General features: G+C 38.5%; 1 protein-coding gene across 4 annotated transcripts in view; it reads right to left on the bottom strand.

Moving 5' to 3' along the window:
* Positions 1–16,168, bottom strand: part of TTC29 (tetratricopeptide repeat domain 29) — a 271,916-nt gene that overhangs the window by 121,085 nt on the left and 134,663 nt on the right. For all 4 annotated transcript variants that reach the window (XM_058284999.2, XM_058284958.1, XM_058285030.1 and 1 more), the window contains one exon: positions 11,126–11,354. In XM_058284999.2, coding sequence (XP_058140982.1) covers positions 11,126–11,354 — 229 coding nt within the window. The remainder of the gene's footprint in view (positions 1–11,125; positions 11,355–16,168) is intronic.

Here is a 16,168-nt window from a genome sequence, read left to right as displayed (position 1 = left end):
TTTGTATTTAGGCTCTCCTTTGATGCCTGGTTCAACTTATTCTGGACCTTTAGGGTAGCATGTGTTTAACTGTTCAGATTTTCTCAGCTCTTCTGCACCTGCTTCTTTCCCTGGAATATGGTACAACTTTAAAGATTGCATATTTGTGTTCAATTGCTTCATCTCCAGAAGAAAGTTTCCTATCCTCTGTTCCTTCTCCAGAAATCTTCATCTGTTCTGTTTGTTTCCATGCAAAATTTTCTCCCTAGATCCTATAATTTGCTTAAATTCTCTCCTTCACTCAGTGTCCCCTTTCATTATACATTTCAGTTCTGGGGCCCAGCCTGTTTTACAAAATTCAGACCCCCTCACTGTTTTTTTTTTTTTTAATTTCCACATGAGGCTTTCTGCCTCTGGTTTCTTCCTTCCCTGTCATGTATCCTGCTCCAGGGAACCAGATGGGTCAATCTCAAAAGGTCCATTTTGCATTTTGGTGGTCCAACAAACAGAGCCTGGATTGAATGTGTGAACCTCTTGTGAACAGTTCTGCTGTGGTCTCTTTTTTCTCTGGGGGACATCTGTATGTGTCACACTTTTAGCTTCTTGGATATGTATGGGGTTCTAATTCATTGCTATGAGTGCCTCTATAGTCCCGTACTTGGATATGTGTGGGGTTCTAATTCATTACTATGAGTGCCTCTATAGTCCCATACTTGGATATGTGTGGGGTTCTAATTCACTGCTATGAGTGCCTCTAAAGTCTGCATCTGTGGCAGGAGGGAACTGGAATGTGCTGCTCTGTGCAACTTCCAAGCTGAATGGTACTAAGTGAGGAGGAGAGGTCCAGACTGGCAGGTCTTGAACACAAATTTCTTACCAGTTTTGGTGTCTTTTTTTTCTTTCTTTTTCTTTGATTCAGTGTTTATGGAGACTTCTTCAGTCTCTAACATACTCCAGAGATCTGAGCAAATGGGATTTATCCTTTCATTAGTTGATTCTGCTGAGAGGCTTTTCCAGTGATATCTTATGTCACCATGTGGATGGTGTAATCCCAGCAGTCAATTACTTTTTATAGCAATTTTAAAAATAAGACAAATTATTATTGACTGAAGGACTTTTAAAAATATATCTTATAGTAGTGTGTTAGCTATAAATTCTCTTACATTTTGTATGTCTGGAAAAGTCTTTATTTTGGCTATGTTTTTGAAAGATATTTTCCATGCATAGAGAAATCTGTGTTTGGCATTTTTTTCCTTTTAGCACTTTTAATAAGTTGCTTAATTATCTTGTTTCACATTGTTTTCATGGAAAATTCTTCTCTCTTTATTATCTTTGTTCCTCTCTAAGTAATGTGTCTAATTCCCTCCCACCTATACTCGGCTGTTTTTAGGATTTTTCTCTTTATCGTTGATTTTAAGTAAAGTAATTATAATGTGCCTTGGTTTAATTTTCTTTATATTTCTTTTGCTTGGGGTTCATTGAGCTTCTTGGATCTGTGGGTTTATTCTTTTTATTAAATTCAGGAAAAATATTGGTCAATCATTTTCTTCAAATATTTTTTCCTGTTCTCTCCACTGTCCCCTTTTCTTCAGGTTCCCGAAATCACACACATATTAAGATTCTTGAAGTTGTCCCATAACTCTCTGATGCTCTACTCCTTTTTTCAGTTTTTTTTTCTTTTGTATTTCATTTAGATAGTTTCTATTGCTTTGTTTTCAAGTTCACTAAGTTTTCTTCTGCATTGGCTGATCTGCTGCTAATTCTGTCCAGTTTATTTTTCATCTTGGACATTTTATATCTCATTTCTAAAAATTTGATGTGTGTCTTTACAAAATGTATTCCTCAACTTTATGTAAGAAGTTCAATCTTTCTACTACCTCCTTGATAATATGGTGTAATGGTTAGGCTAATATGTTAACTCGGCCAGGTAACTGTGCCCAGCTGTTTGGTCAAGCAAGCACTGGGCTACCTGAAACACAAGGGCATTTACGGACTTTAGTCACCATTGACTTTACTGCAGTGGTAAATCATGGACAGCTGATTACAATTACATCAATCAGGGAGATTGCCATCAGCAATGAGTGACACTTTATCTAATCAATTGACTACCTTAAAAGCGTGATTCCAGCATTGAGTGAGAATTTCCTAGCTCGTCTTTGGACAGCCAACATCTTCCAGAACTCGTCAGGAACCTTCATTGGGCTTTCATTGGAGCCCCTGGTTGCAGCCTGCCTGTGGAACCTGAACTTGTGCATCCCCACAGTCATGTGAGAGACTCATAAAATCACATATTATTGACCTAACTCTTGATTTTGTTTCCCTAGAGAAGCGTGACTAATACAATATGGGATATAGGTTTAATAACTGTTTTATGTCTTTGTCTACTAATCATGCCATTTCTGAGTCAGGTACTATTTGTTTTCTCCTCACTATAGATCATATCTTCCTGCTTCTTGGCATGTTTGGAAATTTTTAGTGGATGTCAGAGATTATGAATTTTACTTTGTTAGGTGCTAGATATTTTTTATTCAATTAATATTTTTGGGCTTTGTTCCGGGGTTCAGTTAAATTACGTGGAGGTGGTTCGATCCTTTTGAGATATCCTCTTAAGCTTTGTTTGTTGGGCCCAATGCAGCTTTTCATCTAGGGCTATTTTTCTCCCCACTAGTGAGGCAATGTTCTTATGAGCTATCCATCTAATATTCCATCAGCTATGAAGCTTTTCCCTTCTGGCTGGTGGAGATACCAACTCTTTCCAACTCTGTTTAAGCTTAGGTTTTTCTGCCTGCTCCTTTTGAGTGGTTCTTTCCCTAGCCTTTGGGAGTTTCCTCACAAACACATGTTGATCAGTACTCAGTTGAAGTGATGACTGCTGGTCACTGGAGCTCTCTCTCTGTTCAGCTCATTCCTTTCTGACTGTTCCCTGTGAATTCTGGCCACATTGGCATCCCCGAACTCCCAATTCAGTCTCACCTCAGGGAGTGTGCTGGACTCTGCCTTGGCTGCTCTCCCTAAGTTAAAGTCTGGGAACGTTTGTGAGGCAATACCCTGGGACAAGCCTGGCTCAGCTTGTTTCCTCACTTTCAAGAACCACTGTCCTACACTGAGTGTTGTCCAATTTCTGAAAACCTTTGTCTTATATATTTGTCTGTTTGTTTTTAGTTGTTTAAGGCAGGAGGGTAAATCTGGTCCAGATGTGGAAATCCTACTTATTTCTTTTTACTGCAAATATTTTTATATCCAAATTTTAATTCAAATTGTAATCATTTTCTATGTTAGGGTTTTTACTAACTATGAAGTAATATGTAAGAAAGTATAGTACATGGGGAGATTCCTGGACTAGAATTCAAGAGAACTAAGTTATAGTTTCATCTTTTTTCTTTTGGTATATTGCCTAATTCCCTTGAACTGAGGAAATTCGAAAATAGAGTCAGGACCAAGTGTTTTCTGTGGTTACCTTGCAACTCAAACATTCCATGGATCTATACAACTCAAAAAGGCCCAAGAAGATTTTAACTAATTTTCTGAATATGGAAAGGAGACATATGAATGGTACTACATTTAGGAGGGCAAGCAGTTGCAAATGAGGTGCATGAGAAGGGTTAATGAAGAGTAGAGAGCTGGTGAGTCATGCAAATCAGGCAAGTTCAGGATTGGAGGCACAAGAAACACTGTGAGAAAGGGCATAGGTGGGGGACTGCTGAGAGGACATAAAGCAGATTGAAAGTCTGCATATGAGATAGTTCATGAAGTTCAGATACCTCGACAGTGCTGAGCAGGGCAAAGTAAAATTGCATATGATTTCAGATAGCTAGGGACTTTACTATAAATTCTAGCAGAAGGATCACATCTTTATAACCAGCATTTGTGCAGTTGTTTATTATATTAAAAAATGTTTTTAAAACCTGTTTTTTGGGTCTCATAGAAACCAGTGTTTTTTGGGAAAAACAATAAATAAAAAGCTCATGAAACTCTAGGTTACAATCTTAAGGGTTGCAGAACACCATATTTATTTAGAAAGATGCTCCTTTGGAGAAACTGTGGTCAGTGCCAGAAGGAATCTTATCAACCATCTCTTTCAAACCTCAGATAATGAACTAAAGAGACTTGAAGTAAAATCTTTTGCTAAAACTCACAAAACTAGTAAGTGCTTGATATTTTGTTAGAACCAAGTCAATGGACTCCTGAGTAAGCACTCCCAGTCACACAAAGTTGCAGTAGTGTGAGCTTTGATTCAGCCACACCTTGCTACCAGAATCTTCTTTTTACATGTCATTTTTAAAAAAAGATTTATTTTTAAAAATTTATTCCTCCATCCCCCCCCACTTGCAGCTTGTTTTACTGTCTGCTCTCTGTGTCCATTTGCTGTGTGTTCTTCTGTGTCTGCTCGTCTCCCTTTGTTGCATCATCTTGCTGTGCCAGCTCTCTGTGGGTGCAGGCCGTCAGCTCTCTGCGGGGCGCAGGCCAGCTTTCCTTCACAAGGAGGCCCTGGGACATGAACCCAGGGCCTCCCATATGGTAGATGGGAGCCCAATTGATTGAGCCACAGCCACTTCCCTATATGTCATGTTTTTAAACATATCATTAGAGATAGAGGTTTATTCTGTAATTATGAGATAGTATCAAACCTGCAGGCATACTTTTTGGTTCATCCCATAGCTTTGTCCTTATTATTAGGAGGCTTAAATGAACCCAAGTAGTGATCAAAGTATTAAAGAACATGAGGACTCCTAAATGTGACTTTTTCACATTTGTTAAAATGGTTCTGTTGGAGTAGATGTGGCTCAAGCAGCTGGGTGCCCACCTCCCACATGGGAAGCCCCAGGTTCAGTTCCTGGTGCCTCCTAAAGAAAATGAGCAGATGCAATGAGCTGATGCAATGGACAGACAAATGAGCAGACAAAACAAGCAGGGAGTGGATGTGGCTTAAGCAGTTAGGCACCTGCCTCCCACATGGGAGGTCCCAGGTTTGGGTCCCAGTGCCTCCTAAAGAGTGGCAGATAACGAGTGGACACAATGAGCAGAGTCAATGAGCAGAGACAAAGGTCAGAAACAGCAAGCAGACAATGAGCAGGCAGATGAGGGAGCCATCTCGGGGAGAAATGAAACAGGAAAAACCCATTTATGATTTCAAAAAAAAAGCTCTTAAAAATGGTTCTGTTAATATGGTTCTCACGAATGAAAAATACAAGTAGTGAACAGTGTCAGAAATCATGGTTTGACATTAAACCATTGGTTCCACAAAGAATCAATATTAAATCAAGGACCAAGAGACAAATTCATGGTTTCTAATTATTTTCCTTTAAGAATATTTAAAGATTCATAAGAATAGGGTAAGTTTTTTGCACTCTAGGAAACCTTTCATCCATGCCATTTTGTAGAAAATAAGTGTTTGAAGTACTAAATAGTCAATATTTTCATCTCTTTCTGTACTCAGGGTTTGCATCCTGATTTTTAAGTATAATTTGTATTTGGTTGTGATAAAGAACTGCATTACCACCATGTTACTGACTTAATTTTTATCAGTGAAATGTTAACAATGTTGGCATTTAAATGACCATAACTGTATTTCTAGAATAACATTACTATTAACTAGAATAAAGAAAGCTTTTGTTTCATTCAATATTACTGTTTCACGCATGAATCTATGATCTATGATCTCCAAAAGGCAAGATGAATTAGGATTTCCTTCAAAAAATATTTTTTCTTTGGTTGTAGAGATGATAGTTCAAGTATGGAAAACAAACTATATTCTGGAGAAATCAGCAGAAATTCATAGGCCCTTAAGCCTTCCAGAGCCAACCAATTTCTGTTGCTTCAGGCTTGAATAATTTTATTGAACGGCAATAAATTTGAATTCCTTCTAGATTCCTAAATTTGGGAGAAGAAAGCCTGGTTTTTATTTGGATATTGGAAAGCAAAGGAGTAATATCAAATCATTCCACCCATAGCTAACAGTATTAGAATAGGAGGAAAGCGCCTGTGTTTGCCTTGTTCCCTCTGAAAGATACAAAGATGAGAGATGATTGCTGGTGAATCACTGCTCTATTTTATCTGGAGACCTGAGTGCTCTCACCGCCCTATTCCCTCAGGAGTTTGTGCTCCTCTGCTTAAAAGAATATTGCCTGCTCTGTGAGCTAATGATTTGTTTGGAGGATAGAAGTCTCAGAGGTGAAGATAACTGCACAGCTTTTATAATGTATCTTTCAGATGTTTGATCTGCTTTTTTCTGAATACATGAGACCCCTCCATAGCAAGATTAAAGATGCCTCTCCATAGAAGAAATGTGAAATTTGGAAACATAAAAGCCACTGAGATTTTCAAATAATATTTTTGTATTTTTCATTTTGTCAACATCGTATTTGGTGAGTGTTGTCCTGCATTCATGTGATAACTGGCAGGTAATCAAAATACAGTGTCGGATCACAGTTTTATTCATATTTTCCAAGAAGGCAGGGAAACTGAATTTTGTTTTAAAAAGTCGTTAGTGCAAGCTGGTTTCATGACTTAGCTGTTCACACTTATTTTGAAGTCTTTTTTTCTTTTTTAAAGTTGAAGTTATATAGTCTTTCTTTTCTTCCTTCCCCTCCCCCTCCTCTTCCCCTCTTCTGCCCTGCTGTTTTTGCTGTCTGTGTCCATTCACTGTGTGATCTTCTGTATCTATTTCTCTTTTTATCTTCTCTTCTTGTCTTTCTCCTCTAGGATTCACTGGGATTTGATCCTGGGGACCTCTGATGTGGAGAGAGGTTACCTGTCTATTGTGCCACCTCAGCTCCTGGTCTCTGCTGTGTTTCACCTTGATTCTCCCTTTCATCTCTTTTGTTGCATCATCATCTTGCTGTGTGACTCACTTGCACAGGCACTGGCTTACCACGTGGGCACTCCACTTGCTGCATGGGCACTCAGCTCGCCATGTGGGCACTGTCTCACCACACGGATGCTGGTTCACCATGCACGCCTTTGGCTCACCTAGCAGGCACTTGAGCAGGCACTCAGCTTGCTATGCGGGCACTTGGCTCACCATGTGGACACTCATATGGGCACTTGGTTCACTATGTGGGCACTCAGCTCATCATTTGGGCACTTGGCTCACCATGTGGGCACTGGCTCACTGCACAGCCATGTTTTCTCTTCTTTTACACCAGGAAGCCCTAGGGATCAAACCTGGGTCCTCCTATATGGTGGGTGGAGGCCTTATCACTTGAGCCACATCTGCACCCTGAAATCTTTTTAATGCAATATATGTTTATTTGTTATCCATAATAGTAAATGTCAGAAAGTGTGCCTTCTTTTATAGGAAATATCAAGAATCAGGACCTGTTTTCAATAAGGCGATTATGGAAATGGCCATCATATGATACAGAACATGAGAAATGAAAGTGCCTGGGGAGAAATGAAAGGCATTCAAAAATGAAGAGACCAGATTCAAGTGGGGGGGGATCAAGAAAGGTTTCAGAACTTCAGAAGGACCTTACAAGATGGCTGAGCTTTCACTGTATGGAGCTGGAGGTGGAAGCAAGGCAGTAACAAGATTTTTGGGTGTGTATATGAAGCCGGCTAGTAAGATAGGGAATCAATAGATGGATCTGGAAGCTGACAAGAAGTCCACATGCCATTTGGTACCTCCTAAAATGGCTGCTGGAAGACTCTAGCAAGAAATCCAATTCAGAACAAGATTTCCTCTGGAAGCCAGGAGAAGCCCCAGATATTCTCCAGGGGCATTATCATTAGGCCCTCCTGGAGGACCGACTGGTGGGGTGATCCATCAAAACAGTGAACAGCTGGGTGTCCTCCCCTGCCATTAGCTAGTGGGTAGAATAATTAATGGTTCAAAAGCAAGTGTAAAGGCCAAATCCTTCTCTTGCTCTCTTGCCTTCACCCTGTCCCAGTTTGTGCACCTGTTCCTGCCTACTGTGTCCTGCTCTTGCCATTTTTTCCCCTGCCATGACTGCCATGCAAGTAAAACCTGGGCATTTATAATCTATAATGGACAATTGTAGTCTGTAAATCAGCCTACTTTATCAATCTTCAGCCCCTTCCTCTCTACCTGGAACCCATGATCTGTCATTTTCTCCATTTCTCTTTTCACCATTCCTTAATAAATTACTGCCTAACTAACCTGACATGCTCTTGAAATTTATTCTTGCAGCATAGTCAAGAACCTAGACAAAATCCAGTTACAGGGAAGCGGCTGCGGCTCAATCAGTTGGGCTCCTGTCTACAATATGGGAGGCCCTGTGTTTGTGTCCCGGGGCCTCCTTGTGAAGGCAGGCTCACCCACCTGCTGCAGAGTACCATCCAGCCCGCAGGCACTGCAGAGAACTGCCCGGCCCACAAGCACAGCAAGGTGACACAATAAAAGAGGGAGACAAGCAAGAACAGAGAAGAGCACACAGCGAATGGACACAGAGAGCAGACAGCAAGCAAGCTCTGAGGGGGGAGGGGAAATAAAATAAATAAATACAGACACAGAAGAATACATAGTGAATGGACACAAAGAGCAGAAAGCATGCAAAAAGCCACAAGGGGGGGATTAAAAAAAATCCAGTTACATATGTGTGTGTTGGGGGGAAGGGAAGTGGTCAAAAAAGATCAAGAAGCCTGTCTGGGACTTGCAGGTCTGGGAAACCAATGACAAATTTTAAGCAGAGGAAAGCAGGATTACGTGTTGTGATTTCAGGCATAATTTTGTCATATTTTTAAAGCAGATTTTGGTGCCTTTTGAAGTAAAAATACATTTATGTAAGCAAAGCTGTGTTTGATAATAAGCTATGGGTTTTATTTCCAAATAGAGCAGTTTTCCCTAAAACACTTTAAACATGCCAGGAGGAGTATGACAACCTCTTGTTAATACTTGTATCTCATTTTTACAATGATGTAGCTCATCCATAAAACTGACCATCCCATCCCCTTTAGCTATTTGGTTTTTTTAATTTAATTTTTTAATTTTTTTGTCTTTATTTATTTTTTTAATATTACATTCATAAAATATGAGGTCCCCATATACCCCCCATCCCCCTCACCCCACTCCTCCCCCCATAACAACAATCTCCTCCATCATCATGAGTCATTCATTGCATTTGGTGAATACATCTCAGAGCACCGCTGCACCTCATGGTCAATGGTCCACACCATAGCCCACACTCTCCCACAGTCCACCCAGTGGGCCATGGGAGGACATACAATGTCCAGTAACTGTCCCTACAGCATCACCCAGGGCATCTCCAAGTCCCGAAAACACCTTCACATCTCATCTCTTCCTCCCATTCCCTACCCCCAGCAGCCACCATGGCCACTTTCTCCACACCAATGCCACATTTTCTTTGATTACTAATCACAATAGTCCAAGAGTTATTTGTTTTTAATTGACTATTTTGATTCTAATTCTTCATACGAAAAAGACCACTACATAGAGGAAATAAAGTGGAATAAAGAGAAATTACTATAAAATACTTTCTAAATATATATTCAAACTCACGTGGAACAAAAAATTGGAAAATTATTATCAGAAGAGTAAGTATATGATACAAACTAGCATCTATCAACAGATTTCTAGTCTGAACCAAATGAATCAGTAAGGGGATATAATTTAATAATAACATTTTAAAGAATTAATCTGCCCCTCTCTGCCATATGAGTAGCTGTGATTTACTGTCTGAATAATATTTGGAAATCTATTTTTTGGTCCTGCTTCCTAGGTTATTTAGAATAAAGCAAGTCATTACAAAAAAATAAGGGGACAAAATGTAAATAGGGTATAAAAATAAAATAACTACAGAGAAAAGCAAAGTAAAATCACTTTATAGAGTAAAGAAAAGCAAAATAGAGGTCCCAAACAGGATTGCAACTAATGAACACATGCTTCTCATCAGAAACTAGCTTTTTGAGGAAATTTTTTTCCATAGTTATCATAGTGGTAGAGTTTATCCAAGGTAAATTTGAAAAATGTGAGTATTAATAGTTCAACTGATCCTTCACCAAGACCTTTATCAGAACGAGTAGATGGAGCATATTTCCTCTATTTTATATTCTGCCATTCTGGGCAGTAGAGGAGAGAACTTAAAGGGTTGTTAATGCAAACTACAGAACTATGGGAACAGGCCAACATAAATTGTTAAGCAAATATTATCCAAGAATTGTTAGCTAATAGTCAACTATAAATTTTCAGCACACTGAAATTCAATAAGCCTTTTGTTTTTGCAGATTGTATTTTCATGACTCTTATTTGTTTTATAAGTACAGGAAAGAGGGACCCAATGGGTGAAGAGTAAGTGGTATTATGCTGGCTCAACGGTCATATTCCTTCATGCCTAACTTAACATTAAATGATGATTTATGCTATGAGGAGGAATAAATGCCAAAACAGATTGTTGTTTTATCTTTAGGACTAAGGAAAAAAAGTTCAAATCAAATGTTTCTTCACATTGCAAAAGTTTTGCTTCATTATTCCATTTGAGTTATTCCAAATCATTTATAATATTTTCCTTTAAAAAAGTTTGATTCTCAAAAATTAATTATGTGACCTAAAGATCAACCATAGGCAGCACTTAAAAAAATTGTATTCTAAAGTTCTTAACTGGAGACAGCAGCCTAGCCAAATTGACAGTTAAAACTGACCATCACATCCTTTTGTTTATTTAATTAGCTATTTTGAAAAGTAGGTTGGAAAAAGTAAATAATGAGCAATGACTATAAAACATTTTCTAAATTAATATTCAAATTTGATTGAACAAAAAAAATTTCAGAATTAACTAGCATTAGAAAATTAACTAAGTGATACAAATTAGCATCTACTGGTACTTGCTCTTGTCAATAAGGTACAACACTAAAGTTTTTAAAATGCATACTTATTCACATTCCATATGACTGATCAGTACAAACTGTTGAATATGAAGATAATTGGAAAAAATAGCATGAGACTGGTGAGTTAGCAAGTTGAACAAATCATTACAGCTATGTTTGCTTTCCTTAAACATGAAAGATAAATATGAAAGCACATCCAACCTTTATATTGCAATAAATAAAAAGTTTAAAACTACCAATAAAATTAAAGTCACCAATGATTGAATAAACTTTTACAAGGAGAATTACTTAACCATTAAGAATGATATAATAATTAAACTGTTTCTAAAAACCAACACCTTACCAAAAAGCGGATCGGGTGGGATGTTACTTCTACTCTCCTTCCATGACAATAGGCGGTCAAGGCTGGTATAATCTGCAATTTCTATGTAATTATTAACTGTCAGCATCAACTGATGAGCTTTTGCTATTCCATAATGAACTTTTGTTTCGTCCATCAGAGGCATGTTCATCAGCTCTTGTGTTGTGTCAAAAGCTTGTTGGAAGTACTCAGAAGCTCTGCTATAGAATCCCTAAAAATGTAATGGAAATAAATTTTTCTTAATTTTTTTATTTTACCATTTCATATGTCCTCCCATCCTACCTTGGGATGACCCATGCTGGTATTTCAACAGTTATCACAGTTCATATTCAAGAAGAAAGAGATGGCAAGAGGGGTCTGTATTCAAATAAGGCCCTTTTAAGGATTTGTGATTACTCACTACTCAATATCTTAATTTAGCAGGAAAGCTGCATCTATGAGGTTGAACTATATGAAACTTAAGTCTTTTGGACTAAAAAAGGTAAAAGATTCAACTTAATCCATGGTAGCAAAAGAAGTTTAGGAAAGAGTCAACCATTTCACATCTATTTGGATGAAATTTTCTTACCCATAGCACTGGATTTATCTACTGAAATATTTTTAAACTGGATTCATTTTCAGTCACAACAAGAGGTCATTTTCAGCCAATCCATTTACCCAGTATCCAGCAAAAAGAAAAGAAAAGAAAAGAAAACAAATCAAAACAAAACAAACCACAAAACTCTGTTGGTTTGGGCTACTACTACCCTTTTTCCCCGTGTGCACATGCCATTCTTGACTCTGAATATTGAGGCATCAATAGCTTAAAATATATATATATGATCTTGATAGCATTAGTACAAATCAAATGATTGTTCGAATGTCTATCCCTCCTCTAAGTCCTTTCCAACATTTTTAAGTTGAAAATTTTCAAGTGTTCTTGTCAGCCTCACCTCTCCTAAAAACTACTGTCACCTAGTGGTGTTTACCTAGTTATTATTAAACATCAGAGATAATGCTAAGTGCTGTATGATTGACCTTCACTCACAAACCCCCCTACCTAGAAAGTATTATTCTTATTTGACAAATAATGAAATTGAACCTTAGAGGAGAAACTATCTTCAGCTATCTCCAAATCTTGTTCATTAAAAATTTTCTCAGAGGAAGATTTTATTTCTAGGTTTGAGTTACAGTTGCAAAGGCTCTAGGGGAAAAAATTCCTCTTTCCATTGAATTATAACCTTTTGGGTTCCTGCTTCTCTCTCTTTCTTTTTCATACACATACACACAAACACAAGTACATGCATGAACACTCTTTTGAAAGGAAGGCTCTACAGGAGAAAAGTTTTACTATGAGTTTCCAAGTCATTTACTTATGTTTTATGAAGGTAATAGAAATAAAAACACCATAGAAATTGAATTTTATATCATAAACCTATACAGGTAAAATGTATGTTCAACTACACACATCTGTATACACACAGAGTTCAGAGAACAAAATGCCTAAGGCTAGCAAGTTGAGGGAACAAAGGTAACAAATAGAGCTTTTGTGACAGACACATTCCATACATGAAAAGCACATATAACAAACTATGAGAGATATTTGTATGCCAGTTAAGTAAAATATATGATTGAAAAACAATAGAAATACTGAAAGATAATGAAAAAAAATAAGGAGTTAAAACTTCAAAGGTACCATTTCTATTTGGGATAGAAAAGTTTTGGTAATGGATGGTGGTGATGGCGGCACAACACAGTAAACACAACAACACTGAATTATACATTTGGATGCAGTTAAAAGTGGAACTTTTAGATTGTATATATGACTAGAAAAAAATTGTGAAAACCTAGGACTGTCAACACAGTGAACCCCATTATAAATGATGGACTGCACTCAGTACAATTATAAAAATGTTCTTTCATGAATTGTAACGGATGCCCCACACTTATATAAGGTGTTAGTAAACTTTATGCACGATTTTTCTGTAAACCCATAGCTTCTCCAAAAAAATAAACACACATGCACAGCTTCCATCATTCAGGAGTCCGAGCACAGTTAGGTTGTGTCCTATGCTTAGGGTTTCACAAGACTGAAATCAAGGTGTCAGCAGGCTGGGTTCTCATGCAGAGGCTTGACTGAAGAAGAATCTATTTCTAAGCTCATTCATGTTATTGGCAGAATTCATTTCCTTGTGGATGTAGGACTAAGGCCATTTTGCTTCTGTTGCCTAAATGCTGTCCTAGAAGCTTCCTAACAGTGCTCTGACAATTTAATGTAGCTGCTTGCTTGCTTCATCAATCTAGTAAGGAGAATCACTTGTTCCAGTTTGCTAAGATGGAGTCTTTTTTTTTAATTTTCAAAATTTTTATTTATTTCTCTTCCCATCCCCCTCCCCACCTCCCCCCACCGTTGTCTGCTCTCTTGTGTCCATTCACTGTGTGTTCTTCTGTGTCTGCTTGCATGCTCAGGAGCACCAGGAATCTGTGTCTCTCTTTTTTGTTGCGTCATCTTGCTGCATCAGCTCTGTGTTTGTGTGGCACCACTCCTGGACAGGTTGTGTTTTTTATGCGCGGGGTGGCTCTCCTTGTGGGGAACACTCCTTGCACATGGGACACCCCTTCGCAGGGGCATTCCTGCATGGCATGGCACTCTTTGTGAGCAGCAGCACTGCACATGGGCCAGCTCACCACATGGGCCAGGAGGCCCTGCGTAATGAACCCTGGACCTCCTATATGGTAGGCAGATGCTCTAAAGGTTGAGCCACATCTGTTTCCCTTAAATAATGTAATGTAATCATGAGAGTCCCGTCCCATCAACTTTCCCACATTCTATCCATTAGAAGCAAGTCACAGGGAAGCGGACTTGGCCCAGTGGTTAGGGCGTCCGTCTACCACATGGGAGGTCCGCGGTTCAAACCCCAGGCCTCCTTGACCCATGTGGAGCTGGCCCATGCACAGTGCTGATGCATGCAAGGAGTGCCGTGCCACGCAGGGGTGTCCCCACGCGTAGGGGAGCCCCACGCACAAGGGGTGCACCCCATAAGGAGAGCTGCCCAGCACGAAAGAAAGTGCAGCCTGTCTAAGAATGGCACTGCCCACATGGAGAACTGACACAACAAGATGACGCAACAAAAAGAAACACAGTTTCCCATGCTGCTGACAACAACAGAAACAGACAAAGAAGAAAACACAGCAAATAGACACAGAGAACAGACAACCAGGGTGGGGGGGGGAAGGGGAGAGAAATGAATAAATAAATCTTAAAAAAAAAAAAAGATTAAAAAAAAAAAAGAAGCAAGTCACAGAGCCCACATACATTCTAAGAGATGGGACTAAACATGGCCATGGATGCCAGAAGGCAGGGTGACCAGGGGTCATCTTAGGGTCTGTCTGCCACCCTGATCTTGGAAGATATCATTTGTTAGCTATTGCCTGAAGTTATCTATATATATTCTTTTTGAAATATTCAAATGATTTGGTCAAATATCTGAATTTACTAGATTATAGTCAATTATTCCTTTAAGTAGGGGATCACAAAGTAGGGAATCGCAAATATATATATAATATTGTCCCAAGATAAGTAAGACCTGAAGTTGTTGAGTTGCTTTTTCAACAGTTTTTCCAATGGCTGAATGAAATGAACTGTTTTCTCTTACATTCTGCAAAATGTTTGACTAGCATAGACAATTTCTGTTTGAGGCCATGAAATATAGCTTTCCTCTTTGTAAAGTAATATTCATCAATCTTTTTTTTCTTTTTTTTTTTAAGATTTATTTATTTCTCTCCCCTTCTCCCCCCCCCCCCCCGCCCCCCAGTTGTCTGCTCTCTGTGTTCATTTGCTGTGTGTTCTTTTGTGGCTGCTTCTATCCTTATCAGTAGCATCTTTTGTTGTATCATCTTGTTGTGTCAGCTCTCCTTGTGGGTAGTGCCATTCCTGGGCAGGCTGCACTTTCTTTCACGCTGGGCGGCTCTCCTTATGGGGCGCACTCCTTGCGCGTGGGGCTCCCCTACGCGGGGGACACCCCTGCATGGCACGGGACTCCTTGCGCGCATCAGCACTGCGCACGGGCCAGCTCCACACGGGTCAAGGAGGCCCAGGGTTTGAACCGTGGACCTCCCATGTGGTAGGTGGACGCACTATCCATTGAGCCAAGTCCTCTTCCCTCATCAATCTTTAATCAATTAAAATAATTATGTGTATATGCCAACAAAAAATTAAAATTATAGATTGACTGAATTACCAGTTAGATTTGTCCTGTCAGACGTCAAAGATAAATGAAAATATATGAGGAGGCCAAACTTTGCTATTTTGAGAACCAGAAAAGTATAAATAAATAACTAATTATTGTTCCAGTTATACTTCCAAGATTTAGGCTATTTATTGTTTTGGGTTAAAGTCTTAATTAGGAAAATTCAGAGCCATAAATAAATGTCTGCATATATTTGAATTTCCAGATTTCTTTTTAAAAAATGTATATTTGTTAGAATTAACTCATCCATCCATCCATTCATTGGGCAACCATTATACATCAATCTAACGTCAGTGAATGGAGATTACAGTGAAGTGGGTGAACTTGCTACCAGTAGAAGTAGTGATATGTTTAAAACTTAGATTGAATTTTACTTAACAAGTGCTTTTTTTCTCCTTCTTTTATTTTTTTAATTAATGAAGTTGTAGGTTTATAGGAAAATAATGCATAAAATATAGATTTTCCATATATTATTAATAATTATTATTATTAAGACCTGCATTAGTGTGGTACATTTGTTATGATTCAGGAAAGAACATTCTTATAATTGTACTGTTAACTACAGCCCATCCTTTACAAAGGGTTCATTATGTTTTTCTTAAAATTATCCTTCTAGTAACATATATACAACTTAAAATTTCCCTTTTTAATGTTTTTTCTTTTTGAAAATAGAATTATAATTAGAAAACTATTCTTGCCTGCCCTCATTGTACCCAGTACTCAGTCTTTAGACAAGCACACACACACACCTATATAAACAACTGCTATACAACTTGTATCAACCTACATTTTTCTA

The sequence above is a fragment of the Dasypus novemcinctus genome, chromosome 1 (assembly GCF_030445035.2).
Source record: "Dasypus novemcinctus isolate mDasNov1 chromosome 1, mDasNov1.1.hap2, whole genome shotgun sequence".
NCBI classification, from domain to species: domain Eukaryota; kingdom Metazoa; phylum Chordata; class Mammalia; order Cingulata; family Dasypodidae; genus Dasypus; species Dasypus novemcinctus.
Note: the sequence above shows the minus strand (reverse complement) of the source record. Positions and strands in the feature narration are given on the sequence as shown.